This window comes from Diachasma alloeum, unplaced genomic scaffold (assembly GCF_001412515.2).
Source record: "Diachasma alloeum isolate Michigan unplaced genomic scaffold, Dall2.0 Dall_scaffold_00609, whole genome shotgun sequence".
Classification (NCBI taxonomy): domain Eukaryota; kingdom Metazoa; phylum Arthropoda; class Insecta; order Hymenoptera; family Braconidae; genus Diachasma; species Diachasma alloeum.
Window position 1 is genome coordinate 301,682 of NW_021680741.1, and position 15,248 is coordinate 316,929.

The 15,248-nt window shown below is 45.1% G+C and overlaps 3 protein-coding genes across 3 annotated transcripts; 1 reads left to right on the forward strand and 2 right to left on the reverse strand.

The window, feature by feature from the left end:
• Positions 1-263: 263 nt before the first annotated feature.
• Positions 264-881, reverse strand: LOC107043667. Its single transcript, XM_015265250.1, has one exon. The coding sequence runs from the start codon at positions 879-881 to the stop codon at positions 264-266; it is 618 nt and encodes a 205-aa protein (XP_015120736.1).
• Positions 882-1,570: 689 nt separating this feature from the next.
• LOC107043669 lies at positions 1,571-3,103 on the reverse strand. The gene is made up of 2 exons (XM_015265251.1): positions 2,433-3,103; positions 1,571-2,384 (listed from the first exon to the last, which is right to left on the reverse strand). Exons 1-2 carry the CDS (start codon positions 3,101-3,103, stop codon positions 1,571-1,573), a joined length of 1,485 nt encoding a protein of 494 aa, XP_015120737.1.
• Positions 3,104-11,897: 8,794 nt separating this feature from the next.
• Positions 11,898-14,623, forward strand: LOC107043670. The gene is made up of 5 exons (XM_015265252.1): positions 11,898-12,234; positions 12,310-12,476; positions 12,546-13,236; positions 13,305-13,861; positions 13,913-14,623. The coding sequence occupies exons 1-5, from the start codon at positions 11,898-11,900 to the stop codon at positions 14,621-14,623; spliced, it is 2,463 nt and encodes an 820-aa protein (XP_015120738.1).
• The last annotated feature ends 625 nt before the right edge of the window (positions 14,624-15,248 follow it).

Sequence of the window (15,248 nt, forward strand, 5' to 3'; positions counted from 1 at the left end):
TTACTCGTTGACTGGCTCGGGATGGTGTTCTGAGGGATGTTCTGCCGGTGGAGGGTCTGTCGGTAAGAGACAGAGCTTGGTGATGGGTCTGATGAATGTCATGCTGGTGATTCTCTCGATGTTGGGGGTACCATGTGGTCGAGTTGGTACTACTGCTCGTGATGTTTTGATGGTTGCAACTCTTGTGAGGCCGTCTTCTCCTGGGTGAACTGCCACTAGTCTACCGAGTGGCCATTTTGCTGATGGACAGTCCTCGTCGACCATCAAGACCATGCCTCCAACTTTGATGTTCTCTCGCCGTTGATTCCACTTGTAGATAGCTTGGTACCTTTGAAGACACTGTTTGGACATGGGGTGAGTGCTTGGAGGTCTTCTGGGTCATCTGACATCGGTGTGATTGGCCTGGAGTTGAGGCAGGGCTCTATCTGGATCAGGATGCTGTTGAGTTCCTCGTAGGTGAATGTTGTCGACCCAAGTTCTCTTTTGAGATGATATTTCGTTGATTTGATAGCTGCCTCCCATTTGCCACCGAAATGGGGTGCTCTCGGTGGTGAAAAGCTCCATTGAGTACCGTTGGGGGCGAGAGCAGCCTGGATCTGTTGATTCTTTCTGGATGGCTGGTTGTATAGCTTGTTGAGGACTGTTGAGGCGCCAACGAACGTGGCTGGGTTATCACTGTACATAACCTCGGAGATGCCTGTCCTTCCGGTCAAACTCTTGTAGGCTCCGATGAATGCGTCTGTTGTCTGCCTGGAAACGAGCTCTAAATGGACTGCTGATGTAGTGAAACAGACAAATACTGCAATATGAACGCTAGATAGTTGGGCATTTGTGGGTCGCCATTTGAGAATAGGGAATGGGCCGGCATAGTCCACCCCCATATGAGAAAATGCTCGTGAAGGTGATATTCTGACTGCAGGCAGTTGGCCCATTAGATGCTGGGCCTGTCGTCCACGATTTCGGATGCAGACAGGGCAGCGTGAGATATATGCTCCCACAGTACATCTGCCGCCGATGATCCAATACTTCTGGCGTGTGTGGGCTAGGGTGAGTTGAGTTCCTCCATGGAGTGTCCTTCGGTGAGTTTCTTCGATGACCAATGTTGTTAAACGAGACTGACGAGGCAGGATAATTGGGTGAATCTCGTCAGGGTCTAGTTGAGAATTCATAAGGCGGCCACCTAGCCTGATGATACTCTCATTGTTTAGAGTTGGAGTCAGATTTCCTAGTGGATGACTCCGTGGTATTTGATGGTCTCTCACAAGTAGCCTGTGAACAGATGCAAAATATTGATGTTGCGTAATTTTTACCCAAAACAGTCTGGCTTCGTTGAGTTCTCTAGAGGTCAGGACCGGTGTTTGAAGGACTGGCTGTCTTCTGAACCTGTCGATGGCTCGGTTCAAGGTGGCTGTTACTTGGAGGACGTTGACTAGTGTTGAGGATCTGTTGAGGAGATCTGCTATGGCGTTGACCTTGATAGATGTCTGATGTGATGGAGTTGACCTTGCTCCTTCTGATGCTTCGGCTGGAGAGTCAATTGATGATACTGGCCAGTTTTCAGGTTCCTGATTTATCCACTCAGGGCCTGACCNTCTCTTTTGAGATGATATTTCGTTGATTTGATAGCTGCCTCCCATTTGCCACCGAAATGGGGTGCTCTCGGTGGTGAAAAGCTCCATTGAGTACCGTTGGGGGCGAGAGCAGCCTGGATCTGTTGATTCTTTCTGGATGGCTGGTTGTATAGCTTGTTGAGGACTGTTGAGGCGCCAACGAACGTGGCTGGGTTATCACTGTACATAACCTCGGAGATGCCTGTCCTTCCGGTCAAACTCTTGTAGGCTCCGATGAATGCGTCTGTTGTCTGCCTGGAAACGAGCTCTAAATGGACTGCTGATGTAGTGAAACAGACAAATACTGCAATATGAACGCTAGATGGTTGGGCATTTGTGGGTCGCCATTTGAGAATAGGGAATGGGCCGGCATAGTCCACCCCCATATGAGAAAATGCTCGTGAAGGTGATATTCTGACTGCAGGCAGTTGGCCCATTAGATGCTGGGCCTGTCGTCCACGATTTCGGATGCAGACAGGGCAGCGTGAGATATATGCTCCCACAGTACATCTGCCGCCGATGATCCAATACTTCTGGCGTGTGTGGGCTAGGGTGAGTTGAGTTCCTCCATGGAGTGTCCTTCGGTGAGTTTCTTCGATGACCAATGTTGTTAAACGAGACTGACGAGGCAGGATAATTGGGTGAATCTCGTCAGGGTCTAGTTGAGAATTCATAAGGCGGCCACCTAGCCTGATGATACTCTCATTGTTTAGAGTTGGAGTCAGATTTCCTAGTGGATGACTCCGTGGTATTTGATGGTCTCTCACAAGTAGCCTGTGAACAGATGCAAAATATTGATGTTGCGTAATTTTTACCCAAAACAGTCTGGCTTCGTTGAGTTCTCTAGAGGTCAGGACCGGTGTTTGAAGGACTGGCTGTCTTCTGAACCTGTCGATGGCTCGGTTCAAGGTGGCTGTTACTTGGAGGACGTTGACTAGTGTTGAGGATCTGTTGAGGAGATCTGCTATGGCGTTGACCTTGATAGATGTCTGATGTGATGGAGTTGACCTTGCTCCTTCTGATGCTTCGGCTGGAGAGTCAATTGATGATACTGGCCAGTTTTCAGGTTCCTGATTTATCCACTCAGGGCCTGACCACCATAGCTGATGTTCTGCTAGCTCCTGTGGTGATAGTTCTCTGGATGCACAGTCGGCTGGATTTTCCTTAACACTGGTGTGCCTACAAGTAGCGTCTGGAAGGGATTCCTGAATCTTGATGACTCGGTTTTGGACGGAATCCTTCCATCTCGATGGGTGACTCTTGATCCAAGCTAGGGCTATACTTGAATCAGACCATAGATACGTGCTTACTTCGTTGAGTTCCAGCATCTGCTGAGTTGCAACTACTAGTTGAGTAAGCAAGAGTGCTGCTATTATTTCGAGTCGAGGGATGGTCATGCGTTTGATGGGAGCTATTTTTGTTAAAGCGCATACCATTACCGTTGATGCTGGCTCATTGATTTGCTTGATGTGGATATACACCACTGCGCCCATGGCTGCTGTTGACGCATCTGCAAACCCGTGGATCTGGAAGCTCGATTTCTCCGATGAGAGTCTCATCCAACTTGGCACTGAGACTGCATTCAGTTTGTTGAGGTTCTCTCTGAAGCTCGTTCATTGATCTTCATACTCCTTTGGAAGTGGTGTGTCCCAAGTGAGCTTGAGTTTCCACAGATCTTGAATGATTATCTTGCCGCGGGCGATTACTGGAGCGATGAATCCCAATGGATCAAGCAGTTGAGCAATTTCTGCTGCTACTACTCCCTTGGTGATTGTTGCTGACTCCAACTGCTTTGATTTAAGTCGAAATGTATCGGACGATTGATGCCAATATAGTCGGAGCACTTTGGTGATAGGCTCCTTGAACTGGATGATTGCCTTGCTCGTTGAGATTCCCAATTCCTCTAATAGGTGTGGGCAAATACTGCTCCACCTTTGTAGAGCGAAACCGCCTGCTTGACAGAGCCCTTGTAACTGCCAAGCGATTTCTTTGAGGTGATGTTCTGTATCAGCTCCGTCGTAGATATCGTCGACGTAGCGACCTTTGGTGAGTGTCTCGACGGCTGCTGTATAGTGATTTCTTTCATCCTCTGCTAATTGATGGAGAACTCGTAGAGATAGCCATGGAGAACAATTGAGACCGTGGGTGACTGTGGTCAGTTGGTAGGTGATCTGCTGCTGATTTTCGTTGATCCACAGAATCCTCTGGAGATCCCAGTCGTCTTGATGCACTCGAATCTGTCTGAACATCTTGACAATGTCCGTTCCGAAGACAATTCTGTGTTTTCTGAGCTATGTTAATACGTTCATGATATTAACTTGTAGTTTCTCACCCGGATAGAGGATATCATTGAGAGATAATCCTGATGAGCTAGGACTCGAGCCGTCGAAGACGACTCTCAGCTTCGTGGCGAGTGCGTCTTCTCTCAGAACCCCGTGATGCGGCAGAGAGTATGCTGTGATGAGTTCTGCTCCTTCTGGTGCTTCGTGCATGTGTCCCAGTGCTTCATACTCGTTGATGAATTCTCTGTAGAGCTGGGAATATGATTCGTTTGTCTGGAGACGACGTGGAACTAACTGAAGTTGACGTGAGGCCTTAAATTTAGACTCTCCGAGCGCTGCTGGTGAGGTCCGTAGAGGAAGTCTGACGATGTAGCGCCCAGTTTCATCTCTGGTGTTTGTGGACTTGAAGAATTTCTCACACTCGATTTCATCTGGTGATAGCTCTGCGGATGAGTTGGAATTTTTTGAAGAAGCTCTCGTAGTTGCTCGTTTGAAAATTCCTTTACGGCCGATAGAGAAACCCTCGGTGAACAACCACTGCATTCGATTGGACTTAAAAGTATCCAACCAAATATTGTTTGTTGGCCAACTAATTGAGTGTTTCTAGACCTGACGACTCTGCTTTTGATGATCCGCCCATAGCTGTCAGCCCCTATGATGATGTCTATTGGACCAGGTTTTAGATAATCTGGATCGGCTAGTTGAAGACCTTGTGGAGGGTCGATCCATGTTGGTGAGTACGAGAATGATGGTAGATTGACGGTGAGCTTCTTGAGTATGTGAGCATTCCTTTGCACTTACTTTGATCTGATACTGCTCCTCTCGTGTGACCTGAGTTGATCTCTCCTATTCCGATTAACTCTATTTTTGATGACCTTCGTAAGAGTTGTAGTTGATGTACTAGTTCCTCAGAGATGAATGATAACTCTGAGCCTTGATCGATGAGCACTCTTGCTTTGAAAAGGAAGCCCTTTGGAGATTGGGCTCGTACTTGGGCTGTTGCTAGAAGTACATATTGCTGATCAGCTGCTGAATGATGACTGCTCTGCTCGATGATTGGCTGCTTGGTGATTTGCTCTTTGATGACAGGCGATGTTGAAGTATTGATCGCCTGATTGATGATGAGTCGTGTTGGTGATGCTCTGCATGCTGGTAGGTATAATGGAGAGCGATCAATGACTGTTTTAAATTAGAATGAAACTAATTTCCTACGTACACTCAGCCCAGCTCGTTCTTGGTTGGACCGTCTGTGGATTTTCTCTTCTTGTTGGGTCCACTGGAGCTGCCTGCTCAGCATCTTTACCGTTGATGCACGTTCTTCCACCATGGATGAGTGTGTCATGCCTACGCTTGCAGGTGAAGCAGGTCTTGGTGGACCTGCACTTTGAGAATAGATGTGGGCCCAAGCAGTTGAAACAGAGCCTTGTGCTGACCACGAACTCGTTCCTCTGACAGTTCGCGATGAAATGTGGTCCCTTACAGTAGGCACAGTGCTCCCTGGGGACTGGTCTGGTGGGCTCTCCTGGCTCCCTCTGTTGAGTTACTACTAGGTGAGCATTCCTCTGTGATGTTGAATTGCTCCTTGCTTTTTGACTGGTGATGCTAGAGGCTCGGTGATCAGCTTGGCTCCAGCATTGATTCCTCTTGCACAGGATTCAACGAAGCCGGTGAACTCCTCCAGCGTTGGGAAATCCTTGGAATCTCCTAGCTTCAATTCCCATGCTCTGAGAGTCTCAGCATTCAAGGACTTCCTCAATAGATGAACGATCATCTGCTCACTGATCTTTCCTTGGACAAGCTTGTCATGGTGATTAGCTGATCTCTCGTATCAAGGGCTGTCGCTGCATTGGCGTTGAGGTTCTTCGCAGTTGCCTTGGTGATCTTCGGGAGGTTAAGGATCCTGTCGAACAGTGCTTGAGCGATGAGTCCGGGATCCTCATATTTCCTCACTAGCTTTTGCCAAGCCTTCTCATAATTCTCATCGGCCACCGTGAAGGTGTGGTTGAGATTTTCTGCCTGTCCCTAGAGAGCCTCCTTGAGGCGTACTAGCTTTTGCACTGGGGGAATTGAATCATCTTTTCCCACCAGTGACTGGCACAGGTCGCTGAACTGCTTCCACTCTGAGTATTTTCCTTCGAATGGTTTCAGTCCAATTCTCTTGAGTTGATTGGCTTGACCTGATGTTGTTGATGTCCTCGTTGCTTCCCTTTTTTTGATAATTCCCTTGAGCTGGTAGATGAGTTTGAGGCAGATCTTCAGCGTTGGGGCCCTCTGATATATGCTCTGAATAATATGTTGATGAGTTGGCAGGAGGTTCTCGCTGAGTTTGTCTTGGATGATGAGAAATTCATTCCATTCTCCTTCGATGATTTTCTCCTGGCCGTCCAACTCCTCGACTGTGAGACCGCTAATGTTCTCGGCTGACTGCAACAAATCTTGATAAATAGCATTTAGTGAATTTACCTTGAAGTCCCGTTTATTTGTGTGGAACTTCTGAGTCTCTGTGAGTTCCCCTATTGCAGTTCCCATCTCGGCTACAGTGCGTTTATTTTCTTGTTGGTGAATGGAAGTCGCGTCAGGAAACTGCAGTGTTATTTCTTCACTGAAGTGCGCTTGAGAGGGATGCTGAGTAATCTGGATAATTGGTTCAATTACGCTTGGCGTTTTCTCAGTACGTTCATCCATACGTTGATTATCTCCTAACTCTGCGGCTGACATGGTAGTCGTCTCTGCTCTGGGTGAGGTAACTTATCGATAACAGGTAGATACCGACTGATGTTGACTTGGTGCCCACTGTCGATAAGGTAGGGCACGTTATTACGTGAGGGCACTCTTCCAACTGCCGGTTGGTTTTCGCGTTGCGCGCGCCGCTTGGGCCTCGGCTAGTTTCGACGGGGACCGAGGTTTTCCGAAGTTACACAGCACTAGAGGTCGAAGTGTCACTACCGGTGTTTACAATACCGAACTTCAACTATAAACACTAGGCACAACACTCTGCACTCTTGATTGTCTTGACTTGTCCGTAGATTTGCTCGTGTGGAACCCGGAAGTCCGTTACAAACGAGGCGTCCCTTTTATTCTAGAAATTTCCATTCACTCTCACGCACTTTCTCCCAATCCGGCTCGAAGGACCGTTTGTTTGAGATTGAAGCTTAATTGAGATGCCGGTTGGGGAAAGGGAATTGTGGAAGGAGGTGGAAAATTAAAACACGCGTAATTATAAAACCACACTGTTTATGTATTTTATTGTGAAATAACCTACGCGTCTTGATTAATTAATAATGTTACATTGTTGAGTTGCTCGACAAAGTCAATTAAATGATGATTTGAAAAATGCACTGCACTTGAGATTCTCTCGATATTGAACTTGATGATTGACTCAAAATAATTGATAGTTAACTTGGAATTAATTGATGATTGAATTAAATTAAATAGAGACGCTGTATGAAGCGCTAGACTCAAATATATCGCGTTGATGTACTCCGGTAATGTACTCGATTGAGCGGTTACGGCGATACAATACTGTGGTTAGAGTGACTCTCTCGATGTCTAGAATGATACTACTGACTTTTTCGGCGATTTTCTTCGTAGCTGACCGTGACCCCGAAGGGTCCCGAAGTTTCTCGAGATTTTCGTTGAGCCCGGTGACAGTTTGACTAGTTTGAATAGCTGAATTTCAAACAGGTCCTAACGAAATGTTCGATATCTCTCTTAGATTTCGAGATATTCATTGAAAACTCCCCAGTAAGCAAAATCGATTTAGACTGTTTTATCGCACAACTACTGAATTTATGAAGCTGAAAAAAAAAACGTTTTAGGCAATGAATAATAGACTCTACAGCGTCATCGAATCACATTGTTTCTTATAAATTGCTCTTATTTTCGAATTTTCAATCATTAAAATATAATTCAATAAGCATTGAATTATATTTTAGTACAAGCATACAGACCTTTTCCATCATTTCTTTATTTCACATTTTCTCAACAGAAATTGAGAACTTGATCATCTACAACTTTATAATACTCAATTTAAGGAGTTATTTTTGCATTTTGCTGTATGATGATCACCTTTTTCTTTTCCAGGATTGACGCGGCTTCTTAGGGAAAAGAGCAAACTCCGTAGAAAACGAATATCTTCTTAAGCACACTTGATTTCCATCATTCACCACAAATGAGTGGATCTTTTGAATGCCTGGGATGGGTTCTGCACTCTTGAACCTATCAATGAGGTATTCAGCAGCTTTACGCTGATCAACTGTAGGACTGAACATGATCTTTGTTGTGTGAAAGTACTGAACCGCCCAATCAAATAATGCATGTACGTTTAGGATCTGATCTTCAGAGGGGGATTTAGCTTGAAGGCTTGCTCCAGTAGCAAATCTCTTCAAATTTGCACCAATACCATCACATGGTCCTCTGCCATATGCAGTGGCAAAGAAATACCACTCTGCACATATCTTAAAATCATTGACATGTTCCATCAAGTTTGCCACAGTGAACCGGTTCTTGAAATGCTGGCCTGCTCCATCAGTGAAGTAAATAACTTTAGTAACGTTGAATTTACTTTGCAAATATTGAAGTATCAATTTTTGGAACTCATAGACTGCAGTCGTGTTGTGCTCACGATTATCTGATAAGATTGCAATGGAGCCATGTAGAAGTTGATTATCAAGTTTGTAATAATATACAACAGTGAAAATGGTAGCTTGATTATTGCTCCAATGAAATGATTGGATGGCATCCTGTGCCACGAAGGCATAGTTCTCTGCAAAATCCATTTGAATAATGAATTCTCCCTCCTGTAATTTGTTTTTCCTGTAGTCCACGTATTCAGATTGTTGTTTGGTGATGAATGCCTGTGATTTGAGCTGCACAGTTTTATCACTCAAGCTTTCAACAAATGCATCACCGGTCAAGACGTTCACTGTCATTGCTGCATGATCAGTCTCAATCCATGAGCGATATTCTACTCGATCAATATCATTTTCATCAAATATTTCTTGAAGAAATTCTTCCAGAACCGTTGAGTCGGGACATTCTAGACATTCTCCCTAATGACACTGAGGTGTTGGGTTGTTGCAGGTGATAAGAGGGATCAAATCTTTTTACGACGACAATTTATGTACTGAATTCTCAGTAAGTCACGGAAAATCCAAAGCATCCATCATGATTTTCAAATTCTCATAGTATACACAGAGACATACACAGTGTGTCTCGTATTGTCGTGTCGCGACATACACAGTGTGTCCCGAGCAAAGACACATTGCTCAGTTCGAAATTTTGCAAACGTCGACAAACCAACTTCTACATTTGGATGAGCTAACAAAAATAATCAGAATAAGTCCTCCAAATTGCAGTAGAGACAACAGTAGAGTGTCATTAGGGAGAATGTCTAGAATGTCCCGACTCAACGGTTCTGAAAGAATTTCTTCAAGAAATATTTGATGAAAATGATATTGATCGAGTAGAATATCGCTCATGGACTGAGACTGATCATGCAGCAATGACAGTGAACGTCTTGGTGATGCGTTTCTCTAAATGTAATCCTGATCCATCGGGCTGTTTAGCTGATAGGAAGTCTTTCGCTCCACCTAATATTTTAATGTTTGAATCATGCTCATAAAAAGCCTTAATGGTATCAACTGTGTTCTGGTCTTTTCTCCTAGCAACGCGTGGCTGAGGAGCTCTTAAAATTCCTTTTTGATCGACTAAGGCTTTGGCTTTCTTCACCATCCATCAAGTAATATTGAAAAAATGAGCAGTCGTCCTGATAGTCCAACTCTTGGAAACAACTGAAAGAATCAAGTATTTCTCCACTTTGGTCGTCTGAGGGTCTGAATATCTCTCTTGCAATTGTTTCAACATTTCTTCTCCAGCTTGTGCGAAGTGGATGCTTTTCTTATCATCGACATCATTGCAGTAGACTTTGGGTTGTTGGGGAGGAGTGGGACAGTACGTTTCATCACTTGCATTCGTTGTTTGACTGAGGGTTGTTGAGGAACTGATTATGGCTGACGGTGATCTTACGAGAGATTGTTGACTGGCACCAGATGGCTGGGACAAAGATACTTCTGATAGACCGGACAAGAGTTTCTCCATCTGAGGATAACAAGTGGGGGCCTCAGGTTCACCGATAGATTTCTCGGTTACGAGTTGATTTTCAGGTATGAAACACAACTCATCCACAGGTTCACTCACTGCAATTTCTTCAATGTTTGATTCATCCCGGGCTTTGTTACTGTCATCAGATTCATCAACCGTAATAATCCGCAAAACACTACTTGGTAATTTCTCCAGTACTTGCCGACAATCACTACAAATTTTAGCACCTTTCAATGTAGAAACTTCGGCAATCAAAGCATCGGATGGTTTACCTAATGTTTTTTTAACAACATGGTTTGCCAATTTTAAAGGATTACAGCTTCTATCACGGAACTTCATGATACTTGTAATTTTTCACAAGTAAAACGAAACAATTGATACGTCTGGACTTGACCACACTTTTGAGTCAATGTCATTGTATGTCAACTGGAAGACAATTGAAGTTATGTTACTGTTGTGCCAGTGTTCCTTTTCAATGAACTACAGGCAATTAGGCGCCAAATTCGGAAATTCAAAAATGTGAGGAATTTATAGGGGAAAATGTGACTTGATTATACCGTAGAGTATGTTACTTATTTCTCGAAACGTTTTTTTCTTCAACTGGATGAATTTAGTAGCCTAGAGATGAACAGTCTAAATCGATTTTGCTCACTGGGGGATCTTCAATCAATATCTCGGAATCTAAGAGAGATATCGAACATATCGTCACGACCTTTTTTGTGGAGCGGATTGAAGTCTACAAAAAAGGTTTGTTTAAAATTAAGCTATTCAAACTAATCAAACGGTCACCGGGCTCAACGAAAATCTCGAGAAACTTCGGGACCCTTCGGGGTCACGGTCAGCTACGAAGAAAATCCCCGAAAAAGAAGTGGTATCGTTCTAGCTACCGAGAGAGTCACTCTAATCACAGTATTGTATCGCCGTAACCTCTCACTCGAGTATATTCCTGGAGTACAACAACGCGATATATTTGAGTGCGATATATTATAGCGCTTCATACAGCGTCTCAATTTAATTTAATTCAATTATCAATTAATTCCGAGTTGACTATCAATTATTATGAGTCAATCATCAAGTTCAATATCGAGAGAATCTCAAGTGCAGTGCATTTTTCAAATCATCATTTAATTGACTTTGTCGAGCAACTCAACAGTGTAACATTATTAATTTATCAAGACGCGTGGGTTATTCCACAATAAAGTACATCAACAGTGTGGTTTTATAATTGCGCGTGTTTCAATTTTCCACCTCCTTCCACAATTCCACTTTTCCCCAACCGGCATCTCAATTTAGCTTCACTCTCAAACAAATGGTCCTTCGAGCCGGATTGGGAAACAGTGCGTGAAAGTGAGTGGAAATTTCGAGAATAAAAGGGACTCTTCGTGTGTAACGGACTTTCGGGTTTCACACGAGCAAATCTACGGACAAGTCAAGACAATCAACAGTGCAGAGTGTTGTGCCTAGTGTTTACAGTTGAAGTTCAGTATTGTACACAACGGTAGTGACACTTCGACCTCTAGTGCTGTGCAACTTCGGAAAACCTCGGTTTCCGTCGGAACTAGCCGAGGCCCAAGCCGCGCGCGCGACGCGAAAACCAACAGACAGCGCCCCCACCTAATAGCGTGCCCTACATTATCGACAGGTGGGCACCAAGTCAACATCAGTCGGTATCTACCTATCATCGATAAGTTACCTCACACAGATCAGAGACGACCACCATGTCAGACGCGGAGTTAGGAGATAACGTATGCATGAACGCACTGAGGAGACGCTAAGCGTAATTGAGCCAATTATCCAGATTACTGAGTATCCATCTCAAGCGCACTTCAATGAAGAAATTACACCGCAGTTTCCTGACGCGACTTCCATTCACCAACAAGAAAATGAACACACTGTAGCCGAGATGGGAACTGCAACAGGCGAACTCACAGACACTCAGAAAATCCAAAAAAATAAACTGGACTTCAAGGTAAAGTCACTTAATGATATTTATCAAGAATTGTTGCAGTCAGCCGAGAACATTGGCGGTCTCACAGTTAAGGAGTTGGACGGCCAGGAGAAAATCATCGAAGGAGAATGGAATGAATTGCTCATCATCCAAGACAAACTCAGCGAGACCCTCCTGCCAACTCATCAACATATTATTCAGAGCACGTATGAGAGGGCTTCCACGCTGAAGAAAACCTGCCTCACACTCATCTATCAGCTCAAGGGAATCATCAAGAAGAGAGAATCAACGAGTACATCAACAACATCAGCTCAAGCCAATCAACTCAAGAGAATTGGACTGAAACCATTCGAAGGAAAATACTAAGAGGGGAAGCAGTTCAGCGACCTGTTCCAGTCACTGGTGATAAAAGATGATTCAATTCCTCCACTGCAAAAGCTAGTACACCTCAGGGAAGCTCTCAAGGGACAGGCAGCAAATCTCATCGACACCTTCACGGTGACCGATGAGAATTATGAGGCCTGGCAGAAGCTAGTGAGGAAATATGAGGATCCCAGACTCATCGCTTAAGCACTATTCAACAGGATCCTCAACCTCTCGAAGATCACCAAGGCAACTGTGGAGAACCTCAACGCCCATGCAGCGACAGCCCTTGAGACGAGAGTTCAGCTGATCACTATCACAGGCTTGTCCAAGGAGAGCGTCAGTGAGCAGATGATCGTTCATCTATTGACGAAGTCCCTGGATGCAGAGACTCTCAGAGCATGGGAATTGAAGCTAGGAGATTCCAAAGACTTCCCAACACTGGAGGAGTTCACCGGCGTCGTTGAATCTTGCGCAAGAGGAATCAATGCTGGAGCCAAGCTGACCACCGAGCCTCTAACATCACCAGTCAAGAAGCGAGGAGCAAGTCAACGTCAGAGAAATGCTCACCTAGCAGTAACTCAACAGGGGGAGCCAGAAGAGCCCACCAGACTGCTCCCCAAGGAGCACTGTGCCTACTGCAAGGGACCACATTTCATCGCGAACTGTCAGAGGTTCGTCGACCTGTCCCCCATCAAGAGGAATGAGTTCGTGGTCAGCAGAAGGCTCTGTTTCAACTGCTTGGGCCCACATCTATTCGCAAAGGGCAGGTCCACCAAGACGTCCTTCAGCTGCAAGTGCAGGCATCACACGCTCATCCATGGTGGAAGCACATACACCAACGGCAGAGAAGCTGAGCAGGCAGCTCTAGTGGACCCACCAAGAGGAGAAAATCCACAGACGTTCCAACCAGGAACGAGCTGGGCTGAGTGTACGTAAAAATTTAGTTTCCTTCTAATGTAAAACCACTCATTGATCGCTCTCAATTATACCTACCAGCATCCAGAGCATCACCAACACGACTCATCACCAATCAGGCGATAAGTACTTCAAAATCGCCTGTCATCAAAGAGGAAACCACCAAGCAGCCAATCATCGAGCAGAGCAGTCATCATTCAGCAGCTGATCAGCAATATGTACTTCTTGCAACAGCCCAAGTACGAGGACAATCTCCAAAGGGCTTCCTTCTCAAAGCAAGGGCGCTCATCGATCAAGGCTCAGAGTTATCGTTTATCTCTGAGGAATTAGTACATCAACTACAACTCTTACGGACGTCATCAAAAATAGAGTTAATCGGAATAGGAGAGACCAACTCAGGTCACACGAGGGGAGCAGTATCAGTACTGCTTCAAGCAGTCGATGGATCAAAGCAAGTGAAAATCAATGCTCACATACTCAAGAAACTCACGGTCAAGCTACCATCATTCTCGTGCTCACCAACATGGATCGACCCTCCACAAGGTCTTCAACTAGCCGATCCAGTTTATCTAAAACCTGGTCCAATAGACACCATCATAGGGGCTGACAACTATGGGCGGATCATCAAAAGCAGAGTCGTCAGCTCCTGAAACACTCAATTAGTTGGCCAACAAACAATATTTGGTTAGATACTAACAGGGCCAATCGAATGCAGTGGGTGTTTACCAAGGGTTTCTCTATCGGCCGTAAAGGAATCTTCAAACGAGCAACTACAAGAGCTTCTCCAAAGATTTTGGCACCAGGAGGAATTACCAAAAAATTCCAACTCATCAGCAGAGCTATTACCAGATGAAATCGAGTGTGAGAAATTCTTCAAGTCCACACATACCAGAGATGACACTGGGCACTACATCGTCAGACTTCCTCTACGGACCTCACCAACAGCGCTCGGAGGGTCTAAATTCAAGGCCTCACGTCAACTCCTGTCAGCTGCACGGCGTCTCCAGACAGACGAATCATATTCCCAGCTCTACAGAGAATTCGTCAACGAGTATGAGGCACTGGGACACATGCGCAAAGCACCAGAAGGACCAGAACCCGTCACAGCATACTATCTACCGCATCACGGGGTTCTGAGAGAAGACGCACTCACCACGAAGCTGAGAGTTGTCTTCAACGGCTCAAGTCCTCGCTCATCAGGATTATCTCTCAATGATATCCTTCATCCGGGTGAGAAACTACAAGTTATTACCATGAACGTATTAACATGGCTCAGAAAACACAGAATTGTTTTCGGAACGGACATTGTCAAGATGTTCAGACAGATTCGAGTGCATCAAGACAATTGGGATCTCCAGAGAATTCTGTGGATCAACGAAAATCAGCAGCAGATCACCTAGCAACTGACCACAGTCACCTACGGTCTCAATTGTTCTCCATGTCTATCTCTACGAGTTCTCCAACAATTAACAGAGGATGAAGGACATCACCACCCGGCAGCCGTCGAGTCACTCACCAAAGGTCGCTACGTCGATGACATATACGGCGGAGCTGATACAGAAGATCACCTCAAAGAAATCGCATGGCAGTTAAAAAGGCTCTATTAAGCAGGCGGTTTCGCTGTACAAAAGTGGAGCAGTAATTGCTCACACGTATTAGAGGAATTGGGAACCTCAACGAGGAAGGCAATCATCCAGTTCGAGGAGCCTATCACCAAAGTGCTCGGATTGTATTGGCATCAATCGTCCGATACATTTCGATTTAAATCAAAGCAGTTTGAGTCAGCAACAATCCCCAAGGGAGCAGTAGCATCAGAAATTGCTCAACTGTTTGATCCATTGGGATTCATCGCTCCAGTAATCGCCCGAGGCAAGATAATTATCCAAGATCTGTGGAAACTCAAGCTCACTTGGGACACACCACTTCCAAAGGAGTATGAAGATCAATGAACGAGCTTCCGAGAGAACCTCAACCAACTGAATCAAGTCTCAGTGCCAAAGTGGCTGAGACTCTCATCGAAGACAT

What these genes read in the sequence shown, in the direction of transcription:
- LOC107043670 (XM_015265252.1), top strand. Translation starts at nt 11,898, where the DNA reads ATGGGAACTGCAACAGGCGAACTCACAGACACTCAGAAAATCCAAAAA. An exon ending in AGGAACGAGCTGGGCTGAGT is followed by an intron (nt 13,237 to 13,304) that starts GTACGTAAAAAT and finishes TATACCTACCAG; the next exon opens with CATCCAGAGCATCACCAACA. An exon ending in GGATCATCAAAAGCAGAGTC is followed by an intron (nt 13,862 to 13,912) that starts GTCAGCTCCTGA and finishes ATATTTGGTTAG; the next exon opens with ATACTAACAGGGCCAATCGA.
- LOC107043667 (XM_015265250.1), bottom strand. Translation starts at nt 881, where the DNA reads ATGGGGGTGGACTATGCCGGCCCATTCCCTATTCTCAAATGGCGACCC.